General features: G+C 38.6%; 1 protein-coding gene and 1 long non-coding RNA gene across 2 annotated transcripts in view; one reads left to right on the top strand and one right to left on the bottom strand.

Annotated features, from left to right (window-relative positions):
- Positions 1 to 25790, top strand: part of Cers6 (ceramide synthase 6) — a 280429-nt gene extending 254639 nt beyond the window's left edge. Inside the window, exons 9-10 of the mRNA XM_042694134.1 lie at positions 17143 to 17299; positions 20157 to 25790. Coding sequence (XP_042550068.1) covers positions 17143 to 17299; positions 20157 to 20309 — 310 coding nt within the window. The 3' untranslated portion in view covers positions 20310 to 25790. The remainder of the gene's footprint in view (positions 1 to 17142; positions 17300 to 20156) is intronic.
- On the bottom strand, positions 4749 to 24656 carry LOC122120082. Its single transcript, XR_006149661.1, has 4 exons — positions 24573 to 24656; positions 12814 to 12820; positions 9063 to 9066; positions 4749 to 4760 (listed from the first exon to the last, which is right to left on the bottom strand). It is a non-coding gene; the product is annotated as an uncharacterized LOC122120082 (long non-coding RNA).
- Positions 25791 to 27437: the final 1647 nt, after the last annotated feature.

The raw sequence follows: 27437 nt of genomic DNA, 5'->3' as shown, positions 1-27437 counted from the left end.
TGGAATAACTAATTATTGGGAAATCAACATTGAAATCATGCATGAAAAGATCCTCATCTGTGAGCCTTGGCAGGGCTCAAGAAGGGATGGTAGTTGAGGCTGCAGCAAGGGTGTGGGGGCCGTGATTTTGTTCTTTGCCTTCTGTGTACATAAAGGAATGTGATGGGCACCATCGCCTCTCCAAAAAGGGAATTCAAAGGTAGGCAGCATTCAAGGAACAAGCTGTTTCTCTTTGTCCTAAAAGTACAGTGGAATAGCCAATTGCTTATGGATAATTTATAAACAGCCTATGAGCTGTTTGTAGGGAGATGATCTGTGTCTCTTCAGCTGGATCTGTGTAGGATGAATGGGTGGGTAAGGATTATTGTCAATGTTCTGAGGTCTGATAATGGCATTGTGGCTGACATCCATAGTGGTCAAATGATAAAGTATCAGAGAATCATTTTGAAATGATGAGGGAGGAAAAGAGGAAGAAATAAAAACACAATAGCTGAATTAATTACTGTACAAGCTGCTGCAGGGCCTGTATTAAGGAGGTGAGTCATTGGACTATTTTCTTTCTTTTCATAGATAGATAGATAGATGATGAAATTTATAATAATAAAAATAATCCCTAAATATACAGATTAACTATGTTTTACATACATTTTCAAAGACTTGATGATATGAGTTATTTGACTGAAGATAGGATTCCTTCTCTGGCAAATGAATTTGGGATGGGAATCAAAGTATCACTTTCTGCTAAGTTTCTTCTCCAGAATTCATCACTTTTGGTCAAAAAGAAAAAGTGTCAGTCAGATGTGTGATATGATGTTGGCAGATGGTATGAAAACTTTAAAAGACAGATGGGTGATTATTGAAAAGATAACATTCCTTCTTAGGAATGAATGAGAATATTGTCTCTCATATTTCTGGTACATATCTCAACTATTCTTGTTTATACTGACTATTTTAGTATCATGATTTATATACTATGCTGAGACTATTCAGAGAGATTAAAATTATGATAGACACTTAGCCAGTTATGATATTACACACAGTCCCAGCCTGCAGGATGTAAAAGTAAAAGGATCTTGAGTTTTGTACTAACTGGACTACATAGTGAATTCCAGGCCAGACAACAAGACCCTGTTAAACAACAACAACAAACATCCTTACACTTGTATCTTAGTGTTAATTATTAATTATGGTTCCTCAGACTGGAATTGAAATATGTCAGATAATCCATTAAGGTATAGAATTTGAAGAAAATATAAAAAGTGAACATTATAAATTTGAGTTTGTCTCATAGTTGTTTTTTTTTTAATTCATGGTTTGGTCAAGGAAAATGTCATGAGATTCTTTTTTATGTCAAAGGTAAATGATCAAAAGCATACTCAGGGCTGATGATTATAGATACAAATGACTATGACTCCCCTGTCCCTGCTTAATATGCTGACAGTCCAGTTCTAATAAAGGATCACTGGCTTTAACCCACAGCAGATAGTCAGAATAGTGAACAAAAAGGGAATGTTTTGTAATGGGAGGGCAGTAGGAGTTTTGAGCAAGAAACTGAGAAAATAATATTTGAGCTGGGCCTTGTTGAATGAGTAATCAGTACGTGGGGGAAGGCCAGACAATCCTAAAATAACACTGTGATCAAAAGCAGGGAGATAAGAACAGGCATGATTGAGAACCTCCTTCTAACCAAATCTGGCCACATGATTTCACTACTCCCATTATCGTTTTCTTTGTGATTATTAGAAATACAGTCTCCTGAAGAATCTCAGTACGTCTCAGAGCCTGCCTCAATAGTTGGTGGTGGTTTAGAGTGGAATGGTAGTAGACTAGAGTGTAGGGATCTCAGAGAAGTGGAGACAGACAGGTCTTGCAGCCACATTCCTAATAGAGGAATTGGGTGAGCAATAGCAGCATAACAAGTGATGCCTCCATTTTGACTTAAGTCACTACGTAGGGCTGAAGCTATTAACAGAGGTAAGGAGATGGTGCTCAACACCTGAGACCAGGGGTAAACCTGGTGTATATCCAAATCCTGCCTCTGTTATCCTGATAGCTCTGAGAGAGGTATCTGCTTCTTCTAGTCTCAGTTCATTTACCTGAAAATGTGAAAGCAACTGTGTGTCTCTGGAGTTCTGGCCACTGATAATAGAACTGGCAGAAATGATTCTGAGTGGTGTATGGGAGATTTAAAAAAAAGAATGAGAAGTAAATAGTTCCTAATAAATGGTTCCTAATAAATATCTAAGCATGCAAGTGACGTGTGTGTGTGGGGGGGGGGTTGGATTTTTAAAAGTCAAATTTAACTGGAAATTTGGAAACCATTAGCATGAGTTTGACTGTGTGATTAAGACTGCTGGTAAGGCCAAAGTTCACACATAAAGAAGCGCAGATGCTCATTTCAGGGCCTCACTGTGCTTTTTCTGTGCTGTACCAACAAGCATCTGAAGCAGTGGTCCTTGATGGAGGGCCATGTGAATAACATAGACATCCCAGAGGTATACATTTGGCACCGAACACATCAATTTCATTTCAAAGGATGAACACATTGTTGACAGCTATACAGTTCTTGAGGCCTGACTTAAGAGTATTAAGGGAAAATTCTGAGCTTTGACTCACCTGTCATTTGTCTTACACTGCAGAGGAAAATCAATCACAGTGGATAATCATAAAAATGCACAGTGTTCACATTTTGTTGGTGGCGCAATTTGCTTCTGTTCTGCCTGTTATGCTGTTCCCTTTAAACAGCTTCCAAAGTCAATACATATAAGCCTCAATGTGAGGTTTTTATCTCCTTTATTGCCTACATTCTAATAACTTTGTGTTCAGGAGCCTACTATTCTCATTCTTTTTTTTTTTTCTGTTGTGTGTCTAATGCTTTCACTGAAACTAAAGTCTTGGCAATAAACCGGCCAAAATCAATTGTTATGGCACATGCATTGAAAAATTGTACCTATGCATATAAATGTTGCAGGGGAAGTGTGAGGGGTATTGCTTGTGCCACACATGTCAGTGTGTCTGACCAGGACCCTCGGTGGGCTGCTGAAGTGAGGGTCCCACTTGCTATCCATTTGCTTATAAAGGCATCCCCATCCCCATCCCCTACTCTCTTACGAGGGGTCCAAAAGGATCAGAAGTAGGGCCAGTGTGCACAATTGCTGTTTGGGTAGAACTTGTGCTTTACAGTGGGAACAATGAGGTCCTGGACAAATTTCTAGAATGAAAGAGACAGATCATTTCCACCATATCGTCTTGTGAACATCCTGCTACATTGGTTCCTCCCTTGTCCTTTGTCTCAACATGGTACCAAAATCAAATGCAGTGACAAGAGGGGATAAACCATAGAAGAAGAAAAAACACAAAAGAAAAAAGAAATCACATAGTGGAAATGATCTGTACAACTGGCGGGGGAGGAGTTGGGGGGAGGAAAGTGGGAGAAAATGAGGGAGGGGGTAAAAGGTTCTACAAGGAATGTACTCATTATCTTACATATGTAACTATAACCACTCTGTACATGACCTTGAAAATAAAATGAAAATAGTTTTAAAAGAACAAAAAAGAAAGCAAGAGACATGGGCTAAGGAATGTCAGAAGATGTACATCACATTTAAAATGAAGGAAGAGGAGGAGAAAAAGGAGGAGGAGGACAAGGAGGAGGAGGACGTGGAAAGTCAGGAAGAGACTAGGCTCCAGGAACTAGTAGTGCCAACAGTCTCCCATGGGAATGGTCTTGCCCATTCCTGGAACAGAAGAGAACAGATAAAAAGGTAAAGAGGTGTTAAAACTGCGAGGTGGAAAAGGAGAGGACCGAGGACTTGGACTCAGTGGGCAGTGGTATACGGTATTTGTAATGGACCATTGTTAGAGGTAAGGCAGGGGAATGAGTCTGGTGGTCATCACTTTTGACTCCTCAGCATCACAGAACAGAAGGACTGCCCTCGACACGGATCTCCTTGCAGTAGATGGTTTCTTCTTTCAAGGCAGACAGATAATTCCATGCAATAAAATATTTTAGATGATGAAATTGTAGTTTACCCCCTGAATCTCATACTGCATGGGGCCTGTTCTAACCCTTCCAGCAGGAAAAATAGAGCAGGGAACAAAAAATAGCATTGTCCATAATTTAAATTCACCATCATTTATGCAAGAGGCGAAGAAACAATGCATGACTAGTTGGATATTATAAAAATACCTTAGGGAGGAGTATGGGAAGGGGAAACAACAAGGAGGCAACAATGCTTGATAAGAAATGTACTTGTTATCTTGCCCATGTAATTGTAACTCCTCTGTACACTATTCTCACAATTAAAAAAAAAAAAAGAATACCTTAGAATAGCATGGTGGCTCATGCCTGTAATCTCAGCTTCTCAGGAGGAAGAGATTGAGGAAATCATGGTTGGAGGCCAAGCCAGGCAAAAAGCTACCAAAACCCCGTTTCAACCAACAAGACAGACATAGTAGTGTGTGCCTGTCATTCCTGCTGTGTAGGAGGCAGAGAAAGGAGAATCCTAGTCCAAGACAAAAACACAAGGCCCTATCTGAAGTATAAAGCAAAAGAGGTCTGACAGTATGGCTCAAGTGATAGAGCACCTGCCTAGCAAACACAAGGCCCTGAGTTCAAACTTAGTACTACTACAGAGGGGGAAAAAAGGCTGTCACAAATGAGTTGATTACCTTTCCAAAACAGAACAGAATGGTTCCTGTTTCTAACCAGAGCAGGATGTGGTATTAGGTAAAGGCTGCTATAGTGCACTTTGCTATGCCTAGGAATGTACTCATGTACAGAACATTGTCCTATACTCATCTATAGAACATTGTTCTCTCTTCTGCATTACAAATGTGTGACCCATGTCACTGTAGCATGGATTATGAATCTTAGACATTTTCATATTAGGCATCCAGGAAATGCTAACAGTAAAAGTCTAAGCAATGTGCTTAAGACCCAGGGAAAGCCACAGATATTTGTGTGTGTGTGTGTGTGTGTGTGTGTGTGTGTGTGTGTGTGTGTGTGTGAAAATACCGTACAGAGGGGTTACAATTACATGGGCAAGGTAATGAGTATATTTCTTATCAAGCATTGTTGCCTCCTCCTTTGTTTCCCCTTCCCATCCCTTCCCATTTCCTTCCCCCACCCCCACCCCCGCACCCCCACCCCGGCCAAAAACATTTTTTTTATTTGAGCAGGATGTGACCTGATTCCATGTCAGGTGTGGGGAAGAGAGAGGGGCTGCGCAGATTTTGGTGGTTACTTTGGTGTCAGTTGTGAATGGTGCAGGAAGAGCTGGGACACTATGGCCTTTTCTAGTTTAGCACTGGCTGTTCTAAAAGAAGTTGATTATCTTTCCTATAAGAACAAGGGGTTAAGGATGTGTTTAGGGTGTGGGCTGCCAGAGGATGCTAGACTAGGTACTAGACTGATACACCAAGCACCCTGAGGTGAAAGGGAGGTAGCAGAAGGCGCTCCTGTAAAAACAATTTCAATTAATGAATCTGAGCTTTGCGCTCACATTAGGAATCTCATTCTTCTTATTCATCCTTCTCCTACTGTCCTTTACTCCTCTGGATTCGTTTCATAGACTGTAGTCAATGGGCAAAAGTTGTCAAGAGCAGCTATATTTTTCAGAAACACAGTTTTCTCATCCTTGTTTAAGATTGCTGCATCCTCCACCAAGATCTCCTACCGAGCATCCCCACAGGCCCTCTCCTGACAAGTGGAAAGCACCCCAAATGTAACCTTAAGATTTTTCATAAATCAAAGCCTTAGTCTATAATCCCCCTCACATACCATTCTCAAGTCATCCTGGGGTTTTTTCCTTGTTTGTTTCCCAATGTAAGTTCAAACTTCTTTCCATCAGGAAAGACCTTCTACAGAGTGGTGCTGGGTGACATTTCTTGAGTAATCCTGTTCAGCTCTGCCTTGTATAGTCCCTGTGCTTTTCTAGTCTACACATTCCTGCTTCTGCTCAAAGAACACCCTTTACTGAAGACATCTATTGTATTGAAGACATTCTACCTTAATAATCAGTGTGATTGATTCTCCTACACTTACTTTAAACTCAGCACAGACATGGATTCTTAACCTTTCTAAAGCCCTTCTCTTGGTTACAGTTGCACTCATGGAAGAAAAAAACAAAAGTAACAGAGATGCCTCATTGACCTTAGGCATGCTGTTTCTCTTTAGGATCAAAATGATCTGAAGAACACTGATTGTGTTTGACAGTGGAATGTGTCCAGTGGCAGCTGGTTATATAGTCCATGCCCCAGGCTCACACATGGATTGAAAATTTAAAAGAATAACATTACACAACCTAATATGGGTAACTTCCTTCTTTGTGAACAAGAATGCAAGGTAAAGACCATGACTTCGACTGCCGGGTTACACCTGGCCCCGCCTTGTATACCACTGACTGCCCAGTTACTTGTGAGAGCTAGAGGTAGACTGACAAGAGAGCTGGCCTGGGCCTGGCAGCCAAAGGGCAGTTAAGTTGAGAGCTTGTTCTGGAACTCTCTAGCCATGGCAATCTGATTGTATGTTTTTCTGCTGAAAACGAAGGCTCTGTACACTCTGGTTCCTTGTGCTCTGGAACCACAAATAGGCAAAGCTTCACTCTCCTACATAGGACATTTCATGGATTCTTTCCTAAAGGTAGAATTCTATGCTTTTCCCCCATTTTCTGCTTTCTTACTTTTACCCATGAATACAGAAGAAAATCACAAAATAAATGGTTCCTTTTATTCTCCTGGCATTGTTAGGTTAAATTTAAAGACACGTATGACTCACTTGAAGATAATGTGTCTGTACATATGGAGATTCTTGCATAGAAGAAATAATCAGAACAATGGGATTTTTAGGCAAATCTAGAGTTTAAAAGTCTTTAGTAATCATCTTGTCTTGGGCTTTTATTCTGTAGATGAGGAAACTTAGGCTTAAAAAATGACTCACATAAGAGCTGGCATATACAAGGACTGAGCTCACTTTTCTACCCACACTCCCAAACAATTCCATTGTCTTCCACAGTAATTATTCCAATAGCTAACATTATTTCAGTCCTTTTTTAACTAGAATGCTTTGTTTTTGTTGATCAGTTGCCTAGTTATTATTCAACACATATAGTTTCTTATGTGTTATTTTTCTTTCAAGCTTGTGAAGCCTGCAGGAGCAATGTTTTCTTGTCTAAATCTCTACATATATTCTGCTAGAGCTTTGTTTTTTCCCTTGAGTTTAAGCATCTTACTTGCGGTGGGGGAGGCTGTTCTTTGTGGAAAACATATTTACTGTATCTCACTTGCCAACCAAGAAGTAATAAAGATTTTTTTTAAGGTACAGAATACTCCTCAAGATTACAAGCCTATGATATTTTTTTCTCTCTGTTGTAGCACTTTCAAAATTTTCAGAGACATTCTCTTAAAAAATTGAATCCTTTAAATATTTAAATAAAGCAGAAGGATTTTTAAATTTATTTTTTATTATCTTTTAAGTACAGAGGAGTTTATGAACACTTCCAGTAAAATCCATGTAAGTTTATAACTGCTACACACCAAATAGCATCTTCTACCTTCAACCCTCCCCACTCACCCACAAACACTCCAGAAAATTAACTAGAGGAGAGAGTGAATACAACTTGGGAATAGAAGAAGGTTCCTTTTTCCTGTCCTACCTCCAGCAGCTCCCACCTTCCCTACCTATAGGTGGCATGGCTTGGTGGGAGGAGATGGGAGAAGGAATTGGAGCAGTGTAATCAGGCTAGTCAGAGTCTTCCTGGGGCTGTGAAGCCAGCCACTAACTACTGTGGAGACCATAGGGAAATGCAGAGTCCAGAAGGAAATGTGAGTGAGAGTTTCTGAGTTCAGAAACGTGAGATATGGGAACAAGGAAGTGAGCACGATGTCATTAACCAGTTGGTGTGTGCTGGTGAGGGGACCCAGGTTTCCTCAAGAATCAGAAGTCATGCACACACTTCATGATATGTATTTTACGTATATCTTATAACATATCATATGTAATTGATATTTGTTCAGTTTTCAGAAATTTTGTAGTGATTTCATATCACTTTATTACAAGTTAGTATCCTTTCTCTGAAATGCTGAAAAGCAGACCTTTTGAGATTTCAGAATCTTGAAAGGATTTTGAAATATCTGTACAGTTCAGCAACCCCAATCTAAAAATCTAAGATGTACCAAAATCTCAAACTTTTTGACATTTTTATTCTGCTTCTGAGCATTGTTGGATTTTAGGTTTTCAGATTAGGGATGCTTAACCTTGGAGTTAGTAGATTACTCTGGGACAACTGCTGCTTCCTTGATAAGCCTAAGAAATCTCACAACTTGGCTTGTGGAGCCATGTGGTAAGGTCAAACTAAAGTCTAGGATTACTCTCTTCAAATTTCCAAGTGGAACCTGATCCCTGAAAAATTAAATACCGAGATTCACCCAGAATAAGACCCTACTGGGACATTCTCAAGAGAGTTTAGGAAGAAGAGGAATAACATCTTCCTGGTTTTCCAATCAGAATATGAGGAGAGCTTTTAACTCTTACTTGCTAGGAAATTAATGGAATAAGCTTTCTTCATTTTAAAATAATTTTCAAGGGTGAGTGTGTGTGTATGTGTGTGCATGTTTAGAAAGAAAGAGAGAAAAACAGAGGCAGACCTAGAGACAGTGTGTTTAAGTTTAAAGCGACAAAGCCTCTACATTGTGATCTTGGATAGTTACATACTGCTTGAATCTTGATCTCCTGAGACAGTGTGTTTAAGTTTAAAGCGACAAAGCCTCTACATTGTGATCTTGGATAGTTACATACTGCTTGAATCTTGATCTCCTGACCAAAAAGTTGATATCACGTCTGCCTTGGCAACTGTACCAGTTAAAAAGGAGACTTGATCTAATAAACATTTAAACTTTTGGAATATCTTCTAAGTAGGAGGAAGTATTAGTGTCACACAATTTCCAGCACAGAGATAATTCCACGTGGATTTAAAGATTTAAAGGAAGCTAGTTAAATAAGGGCTTAAAGAGAACCAGTTAAATAAGCCCACATGTGTCACTTAAACGGGGAGAACTAGAACACAGCTATTAAAAATCAGCTTATGAGCCCAAGAAACAAAGCACAGGAAATAAGAGCTAAAAATAACAGACCAAAAAGAATGATAGCATAAACACTAAGCAGCAGATGTGTTCCAAGGCTTTCTCTGTCCCTGTGAAGAGCTGAGACTAGGTTGAGAGGACTGGGAAAAGGAATTAAAGCAATAGTAGGCTAAGGCCCTAGACTAGTAGACAGGAAAATTCAGACCCCAACTCTCCTTACCTCCCACTTCTGACCTTTATTCTGAACTGTTAATTGCATTCCTTGTGCTTCAATTTCCTCATCTATAAAATAGGGATAACTGTAGTACTCCTGGGCTGGGGCTGGAGTAGAATTAATCCCACAGGGTTTTTACCTCATGAGGATCAGATGGGTTAAAATTAAAATCTTGAGTCCATCTTCTACCACTATTAACACTGAAAAGATATTAACTAGCATCTATAGTAAGAACTCAATGAAGAGCAGTTATAGACAGAGAACCAGGCCTAAGTCTGTTTTTACCAATAGGCATGCAACAAAGAAGGGGGGATAAAAACAAAAGAGTTGTGATGAGGGTATACAGGAAAGCTAAAGCCCTTTCCAAGAGAACTCAGGTTAGGAGAGCTGGAGCACACGAAGTAGAGCCATAGAGCCATCAGTAGAGGATGAAGATTGTAGGCAGACACCAAATAGTTCCAAGAGGTTCTAAGGTCTGTGCCCAGACAATAAGGCTCCATTTCCACACTTCCTGTGATACAATAATGGACGAACTACTCTGTCTGGCCAGGCTACAACTAAAAAGCAAACACGAACTAAATGGCCCCATATCTTTTTTGGATTGAGAAACAATCGCAATGAATGCATCCTTTTCTAAATGAAAGGCAAATAATTCAGTCATGTTGAAGTTCAGGTTCCTTTTGGGGATAAATAAGTCACTTTTGTGTTTCTTATAGTCTAAAAGATAAGGGAAACTATTATTGGCAATAATTAGACATCCAACCTGAAGCTACCCAGAAACAAGGAACTACCTAACTATACCAATGGTATGGAGGAATCCAAGCTATCTTGTTAAAAGAAGAGAGATCTCAAACATGCTTTTCAGCCTTGTAGCAACCTTGACTGCCCAACACTGGATGAAGATATAATTTAGGCAGATCAAAGAGTTTATGGTGACAGTGAATTAATGACTTCACATTCAGATATTAAGTGCATACACTTTCTATTCAGCATAATTTAAAGTACCTTTATCAGTATCTATCTACTTTACAAGGAGAAAATATGCTAGTAGACTACTAGTAATGTTTAGGTAGAATCTGCTTTTCATTCATGTTTTTGTAAGTTAAATGCGCCTTTGGTTTTTGGTTGTCTTTTGGTTAAGGAGACACTGTCCCTTAACTTTGCCTGTCTGGCCTCAAACTTATGATCCTACTGTCTCAGCCTCTCAAGTGCTGGGATTATACATGTGTATCACCACACCTGGCCCAGAGAAATATACATTGTGAAATATACTGAGTTGCTTGGGATATATCAAGACCATTGAAAAGCTCCAAAGTAAAAATAACTTAATTTTGACCATGAAGTCCATTTCTGTTTTCAGAATGTGTTCCCTGACATGGAGTACCCCTCAGACAGAAGGTCTATTGCTTCCTGGAGAAGAATGCATAGCTCTCTTTGGATATTTAATGTGAATATAATTACTGTTGTGGATTTTATATAGATTCAGAAGCATACACCCCAGGCTCAGCTAGGACTCAGGTAGGAAGCAGAGGCAATTTGTGTTTGCTTTTAGGGCTGCGAGTGACTGTCTCATCAGAAACAACCTCCCATGACTGAGGACTTAGCTCAGTGATAGAGAGCATTTTCCTAGCATGCTCTAGGTTCAATCCCCCAGCACTAGAAAAAGAGAAGACAACAACACCAGCATAAACCTAGGGAAAGAAAAACACTTGTAACTCATTCATAGTCATATGAGCTCCTTTAATATCTCAGTTGCCCTTGTGTGTCCCTGATTGGATATGACTGGAGATATTTTTCTTTTATTTCTTTTTGTACCAGTCTTGGGGCCTGGACTCAGGATCTGGTGCTGTCCTTGAGCTTTTTGTTTGTTTGTTTGTTTGTTTAAGGCTAGAGCTCTACGTTTGAGCCACAGATCTACTTCTATCTTTTTGGTAGATAATTGAAGATAAGAGTCTTATAGACATTCCTGCCCAGGCTGGCTTTGAACCATGATCTTTAGATCTCCGCCTCCTGAGTAGCTAGAGTTCCAGGCATGAGCCATTAGCATCCAGCTATGACTTGAGTAAAATGAAAAGCGAGAATGGTTCATCTAACTTTAAGAAAGCAGAGCTAAGGGCTGGCTCAGTGGTAGAGCGCTTGCCTTGCATGCATGAGGCCCTGGGTTCGATTCCTCAGCACCACATAAGCAGAAGAAAAAAAAAGAAAGCAGAGCTAAGCTCCCACTTGGACGTCACAGTAAGAATGGGAGCAAGAAGCATTCAAGATGGCTTTCTAAATGAGGGACCAGTGGAGATCTGTATATACTGTGCTAAGCCCTCAAGTCCTAAAGAAGAAAGAAGAATGCTTCCTCACACTGGTGCTGAGAATGCAAAGTGATTTCTTAATATAAAAATGGTACCTTTTTCTGCACGCATGTATGCATTTCTATTCTCACATACCCTATGTCATACTTCTGATAATCAAGGGTGAAGAATCCATAAAAGGTAAGAATAATAAAACTGAATTCCTACAATTTCTTTAAACATCAATTAAAACAACCCATCCAGTCTATGCTATTGGGTCTTGATGAGTCTGCACAGCACCAGTGAACTGCTTGAGTTTGGCCTTCCCCTGCAGGCATCCATGTCTGTTTCAATCATACAGAGACAAAAAGGCCAGTTTCTTCATCTATTTTGGATGGGATTTGTGGAAGGCTGGACATAACCTGCAGATCCAGTGTTTCCTGGGCTTCTCTTTGGCAAGTTCTGGCAGCATGGACTTGTTCTAAACATGCTTTCTGTGTGTGATGTGCCATCTAGTGGCTGACATTAATACAAAGAAAAGTGGTTTTTCCTTACCTCTTCTCCCTCCCATGCACCCCTGAGCTAAGCAGTAATGGAGGTTTGGTGGTGAAAGGTAGTCATTACTTAGAAAAAATAACTTTCTTAGAACCTATGTGCTGAAAGCCAATTATTTGGGAGGAAGAAGCACTGATATTATAGTAATATTTCAAGCCAAAAGTCACAAATTGACTCTGTGTATGTTCAAGCATGTGTGCATGCCTCTGTGTGTGTGTGTGTGTGTGTGTGTGTGTGTGTGTATGTATGTATGTACGTATGTATGTTGTCTGGCCCACAGAGTACTTTCTTCAATTTCATCGAGGAATGAAGGTGTGATTCACATTCAATGTAGAATATAAGTGTTGAGAATACATATTTACATTATATAACCCATGTAAAAATTACTCTGATCATGATATGGAAACTTTCAGTATCCCTCACCCCTTGTCTGGTCAGTCCTCCCTCAGAGATAACTGCTTAGTTGAACTATATCACTCTAGATTCATAATGGCACCATTAAAGTACATATTTCTACCTCCAACCTCCCAGAAAGAATAAAACCCTGTCATCACTTTCTTTGTAGTTTGTCCAAAAAAAAAATGGGGGATGGATTTCTCAGTAGAAGCATTCCAGGTTTGCTATTTTTCAGAGTCTGAGTGTCACAGGTTAGTTCTTTCTCCAGTGGAAGTTCTAATACACTGTTTTTCTTACCAAACACCTCTCTGAGCCATAGACTCATTTGGTGCGCTAATTGTAGTTCCCCAAGTCTCTCTCTCCATTATGTTTGACTGCCCCTCAGAGATGCCAATGATTATCATCAAGAGCTGATGCATCCTGATGTAATGTTTCTGAAGTTAATGGGAGAACCATGTCACCAGCCACTGTTCTGATACCCTGTTCAGATTAGGCCACAGAGAAACCTAGTGCTAGAGTTACAATGGTGAGCAAGGTGCCCAGCCTATAAATCCAAACAAAGCTACTCAATTATGTGTAGAGGAATTTAATTGTTGCTATTTATGAAGGACTTTTTCTGTTGCAATGAAACTACATTCTCTCTGAATTTAGAACGTATTGTGCATATGCTAGGAAACAAAGCTGGTTTCCAAAGAAAATGATATAGTTATGTTTCCAAAGCTTTCTTTATCTTCCTTATTTGTTCGATTGCCAGATAAACAAACAGAGAGTCAATAAAAATGTTCCTTCCCAGAATTTCTGCAAATTGCTAGAGATGGAAAAGCCTAAGGTGTGAGAGTTCCTACTCCCTATAGTGGAGTTGAGACTTGTTAAGAAATCATATGCCCTGGCTAGCACATTGGAATGAAACAGAACACTGCCTCGTAGGAGGAATCTAAGTATTGCCACATTCATTACTTTCACAAACATTTTCCTAAGTATTGGTCAAGGGTTTGAAACATAAAACTATTTAAAGAAGAAAATATAAAATTTCCTAATCCAAAGACAGTTACCTTTAATAGCTTTGATTATTTTCTTTCAAGTACTTATAATTTCTACTCCCTCCCATTCTCATGTGTGTGTGCATGTGTGTACACCTGTGTGTGTTTCTTGGCATTGAAATAATACCACTTGCTTTCCTCTATCACTGGAGATTATTGGAACATGTTCAAGAGCTGGGTTGTATAGCTCAGTGACAGAGTATTGTCTAGCATGAATCACTGTGTTCAAATCCCAGTAATTAAAAAATATACTTGCTACATTGAATCACTTCATAATTTCCGGACGAGTGGCATGAAATATTTTATTGTATTTTTCTTTCTAGATATTTACAGATAATTTATTATTATATATTTGAAATTAAGTTTTTGATTGACATAACAGAACTGCTAAAATAGTATTGAGTAATAGTGATACAACTGGTTGTCATTGGTTTGTTCCTGATGGATTTTTTAAAGTAATTCTGACTTTTTTTTTTTTTTTGGGTCCGGTTGTGGGGCTTGAACTCTGGGCCTGGACACTGTCCCTTAGCGCTTCAGCTCAAGGCTAGCGCTCTACCACTTGAGCCACAGCGCCACTTCCGGCTTTTTTCTTTTTGCTTATGTGGTGCTTAGGAATCAAACCCAGGGCCTCATGCATGCAAGGCAAGCACTCTACCACTGAGCCACCTTCCCAGCAGTAACTCTGACTTTTATTAATATGTTAATCTGAGAGAGTTAAAATCATATTCAAGATAAATGCCTGTAATCTCAGCTACTCAGGAAACTGAGGTCCATGAGACTCTTATCTCTAATTAACTACCTAGAAAAAGCTGGAAGTAGCACTGTGGTTCAAGTGGCAGAGCACTAGCTTTGAGCCAAAGAAGCTCAGGGACAACAACCAGACCCAGAGTTCAAACCACAGAACTGGCAAAAAAAAAAAAAAACACCTCACATTGAGGCTGGGTGTTAGTGGTTCATGTTTATAATCCTAGCTACTCAGTAGACAGATCTGAGGACCTCAGGTCAAAGTCAGCCTAGTCCATATGATTCTTATCTTCAGTTAACCACCAAAAACCCAGAAACAGAGCTGTGGCTCAAGTGGTAGGGTGCTAGCCTTGAGCAGAAAAGCTCAGGGATAGTTCTAGGTCCCAGGTTCAAGCCCCAGGATCAATAATCATCACACACACACACACACACACACACACACACACACACACACACACACACACACGTCCTTTGAGTTCTGATTCTTAAACACCAGCAATGGAGAATTGGACATTATGAAATGTCTTTGGAAGTGTTGAAATTATTGGATCTGTATCAATTTGACCTATGGATGTAATATGTCATGTTAATGGATATCTTCCCTCTTCATAATGAATACTGTTGTATCATGTAGTTTCATACTCTTAATGAATCCCTCAATTGTATACTATATCTTAGTATATTTTGTATAGTATGTTTATTTAACATTGTTCTTTACAGATAATGCATATGATTTGATTTTGCTTTGTTTTGAGGTACTAGTGTTTGAACTTAGATACTTGAGCTTTCTTGGCAGGTGCTTTGCTACTTGAACCACACCCCAAGTGAGATACTAATATGAGAAGACTAAAGATCATCCATTAAGCTCATTCTATCACATACTACAGTGGCTAAAATTGGGGATGAAGAACCTCTGTATGCCTATTTCCCTCTCTCATTTCTTTTTTTTTTTTTTTATTGTGACACTACCGTACAGAAGAGTTACAATTACATGGGCAAGATAACAAGTACATTTCTTATCAAGCATTGTTGCCTCCTCTTTGTTTCCCCTTCCCATCCCTTCCCATACTCCCCCACCTCCCCCCACTTGATTCTCCCCCTCCCACCAAAGTTGTAAAGTTCGTTTTTCGACATAACGTCTTGTACATCTCATTGTTGCAATGGTATTCTACTTTCTTTTTTCCTTTGGTAAATTCACATTTTATCCTCTCTCCAAGCACTTATCACATTGTTTCTATGCTAAATTCTCTGCCTATTTGTCTTCTGCACTTGTATGAATGGTCCATGTCTTCAGTTCGAGAGTTCTCCATAAAGTTCCCTTAGACTCTTCAGTGTTGTCCACGTAACCCATCCTGTATCCTGACTGGTTCCAGTTGGCAGGTGGTAGAAATTCTCTTAGATGTATTTTCTTGTGACTGTCCTTAGGTCTCCAAACCAGCCTCATGTCATCTGAGGAGGAAAGAAGAAAATTAAGGTTGATTCCAAATTATGTGATTCTAAAGTACTGTTCTGTGGCAGACATAGGCAGAGACTAGAAGCAAACACTAGAAGCAGCCATATGTATTGGTTCCAGGTGGCTGTTCTGTTCTGGTGCTGATGGCAGGTTGTGGAGAGCCAATTGCATCCAAAACTTTTCCCTAAGTCAAGTATATATTCCTACATAATTTTAATACTAAATACATTTGTTTATACTTGAGTGGTTTTTGTTTTTTAAAATGTCCTTTGAATATTCACTTTGAGGCATCACTTCGAAATGATGTCTTGCAATTGTCCATTCTTTCCCAGGCCATGGCATATAAAATTAAAGGTCCTGTGAGATACAAGCTTAGCTCTCACACATTCGGATTCCTACTAAGCCAAGCATGTGGTATATTTTTGGAGATAATCTTTTTTTTCTTGCACTGCAATGTTATTGAGTGATATGCTTCACACTTATTGAAGAGTCAAATGCAACTTCAAAGCTGGTACAGTTTTTTTGACAAATAGATATAAAATTCCATCCTGAAAAGTGAGTGAAAATTAATGGAAAAAATCTGATGAAAAACATGAAAGGAAAAGCAAATTGATTCAGCCACTCTACTTCTAGGTGTATACCCAAAAAAATGCATATGTGCTAAAGAGACTTGTACCATCCATGCTTTGTCCAGCATTATCTGCAACAAAGGGGAAACAACCCAAATGTCCACTGGTAATCCATGTGGTATATGTAATATGTATATAACTCAGCCTTTATGAGGGAAATCTGACATTGGCTGCAAGGTTGATGAACCTTGAACATTTTACACTAGCTGAAACAAACCCCTCACAAAGAACAGCTAGGTGTGATCCCCTCCATATGTAGAACCTCTAGAGAAGCTACATTCATAGAGACAGCAAGTCAAGTGATGGGTGGATGCTTAGGTAGAGAGGACGGAGAATTATTGTCTAGTAAGTCCAGAGTCTCTGTGTTTTATTTTCCTAAATAAAAGAGTTTTGAAGATGGATGAGGAGAGAGGTTACACAACAGTGTGAATTTATGTAATGCCACTGAGCTACATACTTAAAATAGTAAAGACGGCAAATCCTATGCTATATGTACTTTGTCACACTTTTTAAGAGTTGGTAGGGGAAAAGTATACGACTTGAGCTGGAATGAGCAAACGTCACACCCCAGGGCCATATTTCAGGAACTGACTTCTCTCCGTGCCTAGTTAGCCTTTCAGCTGTCCCCCAGAAAGGAAGGGAACCATGTGGGTAGATCATTGACCCTATGCTTCCAGAAAGAAACTGGGGCTCCTTTGAACACAGAGTGAAATTCCGTGCTCAGTAATTACTTGTTTCTTCTTCCCAGGGTGTTAAATAGCACATTATTTGAAAGTTGGGAGATCGTTGGACCTTACCCTTCCTGGTGGCTGTTTAACCTACTGCTGTTGCTAATACAAGGGTTGAACTGCTTCTGGTCTTACTTGATTGTAAAAATAGCTTACAAAGCTATTTCAAAAGGCAAGGTAAGCTAAAATGTATTCTTTGCAATATGTCCCAGAAGTTTTAAAATATTTTTGGTTCCTGTGAAACAACTGTTATTTCAAATCTCATAAAAATCAGTGTTATTTCTTCAAAGTTGAGCAAGGTCACCTAGAAACACGTTGAGTTCATTTTTTAAAGTCTTTGGGTAGCTTTGTTGAGTATGCCCAAAGATCTACATGTATAATTTTAGGTGTATAATGTATATATTCTTCGTGGTATCCTTTCTCTCCTATTTCCCTTAGCCTTTCTTTGATTATATTCTTCGTGGTGTTCTTTCTCTCCTATCTCCCTTAGCCTTTCTCTGATTATATTTATTCTGAATAGAAATGTAGTAAGTTCTTTAATGAGAAGGGTTTCTCAAGGCACTATACCCGTTGAAGCAAACATGTCTCAGAGTAAAGAATTGTCTTTCCCAGCTACATTTGGCTAAGTCTCTGGTTAAGCAGACTCATGGGACTAACCTAAATATAGCTTCCTGAGCCTCAGTCCCTTTGCTGTAGGCATGGACATTTCCAGATTGTTCTCTGTAATGTTTTCTTACTTCATTGTTTGTTCTCTTCCTCCTGCCCCCCTGGAAGGCTGGAAAGTGGAACCCTTTACATGTAAGTTTCTCACTCTTTGTTTCACTCTTTGCCTGTTGTAGGGGTTCCAAATGTTTGTGTTTCATGCACATGGCTCTGTCTAATCTGTTGGTAATAACTTGAGGCTTTATTTGAAGTATACTTCCCCTTAACTTCCAAAAAGAACTCCATCAGTGTACTCTTGATGAGCACGTAGTCTGCTAAATTTTGCATGACCAACAAAGAAGAAGGATTTCCTCACTGATGTTTAGTATGTTGACTAAGAGATAAAGATAGGTGAAAGTCACGTTGGAGAAATAAAACTAGCCGAGAAGATTAACACAGTGGAGAAGAGAGGCCTGGGCATCAGGCGTTTGTCTGATCTGTGAAAAGCCTCAGGGCAGCACACAGCCCTGCACTCAGCAAGGCCCACAGAACTCATGCCTTTCACAGGTACCTCCAACGAACTAGTCATGTGCTAGGATACCAGTTCTCAGCATCTGCTCAATACAGTGCTGAGGACAGAACCCTAGACCTCGTACTTGCTAGGCAAGTGCTGTACCACTGAGCAACCCTGGCCTAATTCTAAAATATATGACCAGTTCATTGTTTAGAAGCTGAAGTTTATTAATCCCTATGACTTCCTACTTTTTCAAATGGACACATGTTTCTATTACAATTTTTCCTCATTTGGGTATAAATTAAATCAATGGACACAATACCATCAGTCTGGTAATAATAACACACAGGATATGGTGGATTCCATTAGTGTCTTTCCTCGCCCATGGCTCTTTCTGGCAGTCATATCACCTTCTTTCTGACCATTATTCCTTCACCTTTATGAAGATTTTTATCATTAATGTCATTTCAGATCTTGGGCTTCTGAACTTTCTAACTGCTAATGCTAATTGCATCTAGGACACTGAGATTACTCATTTTGTCTATTCATCTTGTAATTTTCCTGTGGCTTATTTTGAGATATTCTAAATAGGTCTTTCTTTGAAGGTAACATAAATATACATTTTTTCTCCAGATGCAATTTAAAATAATCTTACTAGGCATGTAAATTAGTCATACTCTGCAAGTGGAGTTTTGCTATTAGCAAATTAATTTGTGACTAATGGACTTATAAATGCAGTGGGGCTTTATAACAGCACTGTCTTTGTAACCCATGCCTTTTAAGCTGAGATATCCTTATTCTCTAGTCATAATGCTGTCTGCATATCTAAGATTTGGGGAATAGTCTATGTGAGTTCACTCTCACATCAAACGGCATGGATTGAAGTAAGGCTCATTTGTCCTGCCCATCACTGATCAATGGAGCAGTTGTCCTCAGCTTTTACTTTCTCCTGACCCCACCTACCTTTGAGAGATTATGTACTCGCATAGTTATGGTGGCTTATCAAGTGATAGATTCCAGAATTTGGGGTTGGTATGATATGATATAGGAAACTCCCAATTAATCCAGAAATACCTCCCAGACGCTCTATCAGCCCAGTCTGCCCATCCCAGCTCCTAGAGTCACAGGAAGACATTTTGGGAGCATGTCTACGAAACTAGGCGTAGGCTCCTATGGCTAGCTTCTTAAAATTAAGTAAACAAGACTCAGTTGCTTGAAAGCCTTAAGACCTGCTGGATAAAATGTGGACTGTAACATAGACGTATAGAGAAGGAGGTTCAGATTTAGGTTCAAGATATGTTATTTTTAAATAACATTTGCTATAAAGTTACTTCCTTGCTAGATGGTAGGGTTTTTTTCCATCCTTTATATTAGCATACAGACTTGCATCCTGTGCATTGTTTTGCCATTCTCCTCACAAAATGAAACCTAATGGAGGGTTGCAGAATTGGAATATTCCGGAGGCTAGTTATTGAAGATCTGGTAAATTAGTTTTCCTCTGGAGGTAGTTTAAGCTAGACTTCATGTAAAAGGTTCATAGAGGGCCTTTTGATGCCATTCATTGTTCGGTGACATATAAAAAATGCTTAATTAATTTTAGCAGACAGAAATGGGATTCATGGTTTAGGACATTCTCAATATCAAAGGTTATCTTGAAAAGGTCAACAAGTCCAGTTCTGTTATGTCTACGTCTACCTGCAATCCTTCATATCTGACTGTCACTCACAGTGAATCACTCCAGCAAAAAGGAACTTATTACTCTAGCAATGACCTTGTCCTCTTGGATTTCTCTTAATTATGTGAGACTGTACGCCCTTCTTGGCATGCCATACCTTGATGACCTTGAACCAGTTACATTCCTCTTCTTGTGTTCTACAGGTGGCTAAGGATGATCGAAGTGACATTGAGTCCAGTTCAGATGAGGAGGATTTGGAGCCTCCAGGGAAGAATCCCCATACTACAACCACCACTAACGGGACCAGTGGTACCAACGGGTATCTCCTGACTGGTTCTTGTTCCATTGATGATTAATAATTCAAAACTATAAGTCCCGAACAAAGTGAACTATTTGTTCCTGGAAGTATTTAATAAGTTGCAAATGCAGTTCCTTTCATAATATCTCATCACCTGAAACAAAAATTAGGATTATTAAAGCATTTTGAATAGTGCACTGCCATATGTCCTGTCTGTGAATGAAGAAGAAATACCATTCTCTCTATGTAGGCATGCTGTATGTAACTGACACAAGGGAACAGTATTTGCATTTGTACTGTCTTAGAATATTATTTATTTATTTGTATTTGTTTGTAAATCTGTGGACAAGAGGGTTTCCTCATTTCTTTTACTCTCTGGGCTCATGACAGTGAAAGAGGTGCTTCCTCTGCTTCGACCCCTCTCTCTTGCTACAGTCTCGTGTTCTGTGGGCTTAGTTTGTCAGTTAGATCCTGCAAAATCCTCACACAGCGCTAGTAGATTGGCTTTCTTTGTGTTATTATTTATTGTGCCCATCTTGAAATTGCCTCCACCCGTTGTGATGACCGTTCTTCCAGTGGAAGTTTGAACAGAAGGAACTAGGTTTTTAAATTGTTACTCTTCATGGTCAATTAGCAGTACAAATGGAAGAGGGTGGTTCTCGGGAGAGTTATTGGAATTTGGTATGAAATCGATTTAGAGTAGATTTCATTTCTTGTGCACACAGCCAAGATCCCTCAAGTATCATTGTGGGCTGAGTTAACCTTGGAGGTTAACCTCAATTTGATTTAATTCTCTAGGAAGAGGTTGGTGTTCTGACTCAGAAGTAATGTAATTTGCTTTAAGTTCATCATTATAAAGAAATTATTCTTCATATGAGGAATTTATCCCATGTTCTGGGAACAACATAAGGACAGAAACTCTTAACAGCCATGTTTGCCACTGCTCCTTATAATTAGCACAGTGTTCTGTCATATCACAAAAAAAGAAGCTAAATATATTTTAAGGTAGAACAAAGGAATCTTCCAAGAGTTGGCAAAGCTGTCCTCCAAGGCAAAGCACCTTACTGCTACCAACAGCTCTCAAGAAAAAACCCTCTCTAGTATTTGACTTGATGTTATCATTTTGCTGAGCAAAAGAAAGCCGGTGGTAAAAGACCTGTTTTACCATTGCTTTTCTTGGTAAAGGTCATTCACAATGATTGAAGCTGCTCAGTTTCTAGTAACTCTACATCCAATTCATTTCCTTCTTTGAAGAGTTGTGAGGTGTACATGAATCTTTGTTCAACTGGAGGTATTTCCAGAACAACAGACATTATACTGGATAATGATAATATCAACATGAAAGAAAATTACTGAAGGATAATATATATAAGCTTGCATAAGCTTCCTACGTGTAGCAGTGTTTCTTATGAATGCATAAAAGCATCAAGTAAGCCAAAGATTTTACCTCTTATCCGTTTTAGCAAAAGGGAAGTAATAGGATTACAAATATTTATAGGTCAAAAATTTTATTGCCTAAAACAGGAATCCAAAATAAAAATGTAGTGAAAAGAATGTGTGGTCAGAACACAGTACAGACAACAGCAGAATATTAGAGATAATTCAATTTGTTTTGGAAAAAATTAAATTCAGGTGCCCACATTTTTCAGCCTATGAGTTAATAGTGAACAGAAAATTCCCGAAAATCTTTCATGCAATATTAGATCTTTCTTCATCCACTTCCAAAATATAGTGTTCCTGGTATTGTCCATGGTAGTTCTGGAAGAGGCTTTGAAGTATGTCTGCTTGTTTATATAGAAAACAATTAATTCTGCTTGTAGAGTCTTACTATTTTATTTCACAAAACAGGCATATGCATAGGAGTGTAACTGGTGGATAGTTGAATTTGTGAAATTAGTTGAGTTTGTGAAATACTGGAAGTATTTAGTCATCAGAACACCTGTTCAAGTGCAGATGTACTAAAAGTATCAAATATATTGTAGCTGAAAACTTTGAGAAGGTGTTATAAATAGGATACAGAGTATATGTTAGCCTCATTCTAGTTTCTGGGCAAGTTTTCCTGATAGGTGAAATGAACTTGAGGACCACAGAGAGCTCAAGTTTAAAACACATAGCATGCTTTTGCCCAGGAGAGTAACCTCAAAATCAACTGTAAATTCAAGATTCAGAAGAAATGTATAAAATCAAGTAAGTTGATTCCATCTTTAGTTAAAGGCAGATCCAAACAATGTTTTGTTTTTCTCAGAAATAATTTAGAAGAAGGACTAGGAATACTCTGTTTTTCTGAGTGTCTATTTAACTGAGACATTTACTTTCTGCAGTCTTTTTCATGTCTACAGATTTTATTTCATTTTACACTTTCAGGCAGAGTTCTTTGGGGTAATTTAAATGGATTGTTGTAGGCTTTTCCTGGCATAGAATCGTCTTAACTCTGACTACTGTTCTTGCATGGTGGCCCAATTAGACTGAGAGAGAGACTGTGTGAGGAATCTTATCCACCTGTGCCCGGCCATAGCTTTTGGAGGTGTATTGTATAAATTAAACTCAGCTATAGGATAGTGAGAGTATTGTTCTTGTTAATTAGCCTGTGGTGAAATCTCCCTTGTGATCACACTCACACCTTTCCTAGGTGAGAAGAGATATGTAGAAAGGACACTAGAAAAAGTAACCTTGCTTTCATAGCTTTTCTAGATCTCTTAGAGAGGGAGAAAAGTAGAAAAGTCAAATAGAATTTGGCCTTGAGTCAATAAGTGATGTAAAAGTATGTGATCTATGTATGTGTGTGTATATTTCTCCCAAACTGGATAAAAACCAGTATCAATGACTCATCTTCATTCATATTCTCATCATACATACCATCCATCACCATCCCCTTCACTTTTACTCCCCACACAGTTGAGAGTATTGGAACCTGTTCAGCTTTTAGCCACAGAACAACTAAGGTCCAGGTCATAGACGACCTGAGGTGACACAGAACCCAATACAGTTCAAATTCCCAAACTCAGCCCTGTGGATGTTGAGATTAGAAGAGCAATCTGTCAGTATTTTAGACTATTCAAATGTTTGTTATAAAAATGAAATTGACATCAATGAACCACAGAGTTTTATTAATAATCACTGCTGGGCTTCCAGACAGATGTTGTCCTGAGAGATAACTAGATAATGTCACAGGCATCTGACAAAGATGAATGAGACAGAGAAGAAAAGCAAGAAACAAGATCAGATCAGATTATCTCTAGTCAAAAATTACAGGTGAGCCTCAAAAGACCCCAGTTATGTTAACAAACTTCCTTCTCTGAGTCAGTTTTTCTAATCTGAATTGTATAATGATGTTTCAGTTGATGGTGAACTGCATATATTTCTGTGGTCCCATTGGATTATAATACAGCCTAGGCATATGGTAGTTTATACTTTAGCCTAGGTGTAAATTCATTCAATCATACTTTAAACAGAACCACCTAGTAGCACATTTCTCCCTGTTGTTTAGTGACAAATGGTTATATTTGATTGAGTTTGAATTTGAACAAACAAAAAAGAGTCTGAATATTCACTTCTGTATTTCAATCTCATTGCTATTTGGGCTGAATAAGAAAAGAGGCTTTATCTCAGCTTTTGTGAGTCTTTGTTAAAGAGCTCTCCAGAGAGAAATTTATAGATATGATTATCCCTAAGCTGCTCATAATTTTGCATTAGTAGTTATTTTGGAAATAACTATTTTTGGAAATGCCAAAATTGCCTGAATATTTGAGTGCTTTTCTTAATTTGAAGTATAAAAAAATATAAAGAATAACTTCCAAAGTGTTAAAAAGTTCTCTTTATCGGTATATGTGGTGATATCATTATATTTAGAGAGACTTAAAGAAATCCTTTGGAAATGAAAGGTTAAATGTTTACATTTTATGCATTATTTGGAGTATTATGGTTCTAATCACTGAGCCCCCCCCCAATCTTTGGGTAATTTCTGCTTTGTAGATAAATGACCCTAGTCCAGAAAGACTTCTAATATTCATATAAGAAAGAAATGAGATCATATTTGACCTGATGGATCAGTGATGATATGATGCTCTGTGACTTGTATAGAAAAGGAAATGCTTCAAGAATCTCTCATTATTGTACTTGCTATCCAGCATACTGGGAAAAGAGTGACATAATGAGTTTGCTGATCACAAACAGTTCTTAAGGAAAATGAAGAAAGATTTTCCTTTTCTTAAACATATTGTTGTCCCCAAGTCAGCTTTGGTTTCCCTTGGTGAAATCATGCCATTCCCAAATTGTGATAGGTCATAGAAGGACCATTAACCTTGGTATGCATGATGCTCACCTATCCCTAGGGGGCGGTCAGTGGATGCTGAGGAGCCCTGGGCAACTCTGCTGCTCTAATTTCTCTAATACTAAAAGATCACATACCTGATGCATTTTTTGTTATGAAGAAAATTGAAACAACCTAAGTATTACCACGAGATCAGAAGACAGCCAAAAGGAAAGCCTTAGTCTTTTCCAGGTGTTTGTAACTTGAATTCAGCACAAAGCCTTTGAAGAAAATGTATTACCAATAATTTTTTATGTGACCCTACTGGGTCAAAGAAACTTAAAGTGTTTGTAGCGAGGTAGTACGTGGCTTCTCCAGGAAATGGGGCATTCTCATGATTGCATAGAAAGAGATGGAAGGAGCCTGTTAGCTTCACATCTGTCTCAATTATCTCACATTCCTTCAAACCTTCTAGAACTCTTAACAAAAAGGAAGACAGGAGAAAGCCAGCTTTAAGTTTCCCAGTAATGTCTCCCTACCTGGTCCCAACTTTATGAGCAAAAACAACAACAAAGAAAAAATATCATGTTTGTGTATATATGTTTCCCTAACACAGATTTACAAACATTTGGCTTCTTTTGTTGGTGTCTGTTATGTAGCCTGAAAACCAGGAACATCAGCTATTAATTATGGATTCTGTGTTGGGTAAAATAATTAAATTTCATGCTGATTTGGTATTTTTTATCTTCAATAATTGTGTGAAAGAGTCTATATGACTGCTCTTAAAGATAAGGATTTTTAAAGATTAACTACAAAAAAATTAGCTCTCCAATAGGAGCAGTTGTGTGATGCTTTTGGAATTTGAAGTTTTATTAAGTGTGGAAAAGAGCCTCCAGCTTTTATTTTCCTAAGGTTCGTAAGACCCGGAAGCTCAGAGCCGGTCCTCTCGTTGCTCACACCACCGTCATTTTGTCACAGCCATTTGTCGTCATGGAAGGGGGTGATGGTTAGGTTTTGAATTTGATTTTTTTTTCAACTTTCAGTGAGAAATAGGATAGGTAATAGAACCTTACTTGTTTTGTAAAGAAAATTCAGTACTTGAGCATCTCTGTCAGAAATGGAATGATGTACTGTTAACCAATTAGAATTATTTCATTTGTTGTTGTTGCGTTTTGCTGATTTTTTCTATGAAAATGTAATTATTCATTCTTGATCTCTGGAAGCAATCATTATTATGAGGATCATTTTACTTTGGAAACACTTTCATAATAAAGATAAGTGTTAAGCGTATGGTGTCTTAAGTGTGGTTTTCTATAAGTACTGAGCAATTTGAGTTGACAATATAGCTCCCTTCCTGGGTGGGATGTCAGAGCTCACATCATTTCTTTTTTTAATTTAATTTAATTTTTCATATATATTTTATTGTAAAAATACTGTACAGAGGGGTTACAGTTACATGAATAAGGTAATGAGTACATTTCCTATCGAGCATTGTTACCTCCACCTTTGTTTTTCTCCTACCACCCTTCCCGCCCCACCTACCCAACTCTTTCCCCACCACCGAAGTTGTAAAGTTCGTTGTCAACATAGTGTCTTGTACATCTCATTGTTACAATGGGTCATCCTGTATCCTTGTTTCAGCATTTTGTTATTTCCCTTACCATCCCCAAATTAGAAAAATGTATATGCAAGATGTAGGGCACTGAAATTAAATACAATGAAAACAGGGGTTATACTGTGGGAAGAACATACTAAAGAAACAAAAAAATCATATGGTACATTATAAATACATTAAAAACAACAGCAAGATGGATAAAACCACTTGTGTCCTCTTCAAATCTACAGACCAAAGGTAGGTACCAATGGCTTATACCTGTAATCCCAGCTACTCATCAGGCTGAGATCTGAGGATCATGGCTTGAAGCCCTCCTGGACAGTTAACCACCAAAAAGCCAAAGTGGAGCTGTGTCCCAAGTGATAGAACACAAACCTTGAACAGAAGAAATCTAAGCAAGATCACAAGGTCCTGAATTCAACCCCCTTACTGACACAAGAGAAAAAGAAGGGAGGGGAGAGAAGAATAAAGGAGGGAGAGGGGAAGGGAAAGGAAGAAAAGGGAAAAAGGGAAAAGAGCCCTTAGACCACTATGGTTACTGGGAGTGTGACTTTATTTTGTGATATACTATAGTGTTTCTTTGAAAGTTAGGATATAAAAACCTTAATGTTAAATGTTACATAGCTCTTCATTCTGAAAAACTATGATTTATAGATATTAACATATAAGATTCTGTTGATTTTTCCAAATTATAAAAGAAAACTTTTAAGACCAACATCCAAAGCATAACACAAAACTGCCTATCTCTGTCTGTATGACTCAGAGGAGCTTGGCCGATGGCTTCTGCTCTGGGGATGGGGTCATGTTGTTAGAACTTTCTTTCCCTCTTTCAGCTTTTGCTATGAAATTCTACTTTCCCTCTACTGCTGTAGTTCTTTCCTGAGCTTCGATTATCTGGCATAGAAATTCAACCAGATTCTCCTCATACCAATATCATACAAAATCAAAGCAGAACCCTCATTAAAATCCTATAAATATTATAAGTATCAGTAATATGAATGCATCTTTCTTTTTTTGCTGGCAATGGAATTTGAACTCAGTGCTGCACACTTGTCTGGCCTTATTGCTCAGCTGTTTTTTACCACTTGAGCCATACCTCCAACCCAGCTTTTTGCTAATAATTTTGGAGATAGAGTCATGCAAATATACCTGTCCAGACTGATCATGAACCATGATCCTCCAGATCTCAGCCTCCATATGACCCAGAAGTACTCATCCTTGAATGCATTTTTTTCTTAAAAAAAAAAAAAAGCTCAACCACCAAAATTTCTCTGGGGCACAAAAGATAACCTACAGCAAAATATGTCACTCTGAGGCCATAG

The sequence above is a fragment of the Dipodomys spectabilis genome, unplaced genomic scaffold (assembly GCF_019054845.1).
Source record: "Dipodomys spectabilis isolate Male_0828 unplaced genomic scaffold, ASM1905484v1 ptg000174l, whole genome shotgun sequence".
Classification (NCBI taxonomy): domain Eukaryota; kingdom Metazoa; phylum Chordata; class Mammalia; order Rodentia; family Heteromyidae; genus Dipodomys; species Dipodomys spectabilis.
The sequence above is the reverse complement of the archived record's forward strand: the minus strand, read 5'-3'. Positions and strand labels throughout refer to the sequence as shown.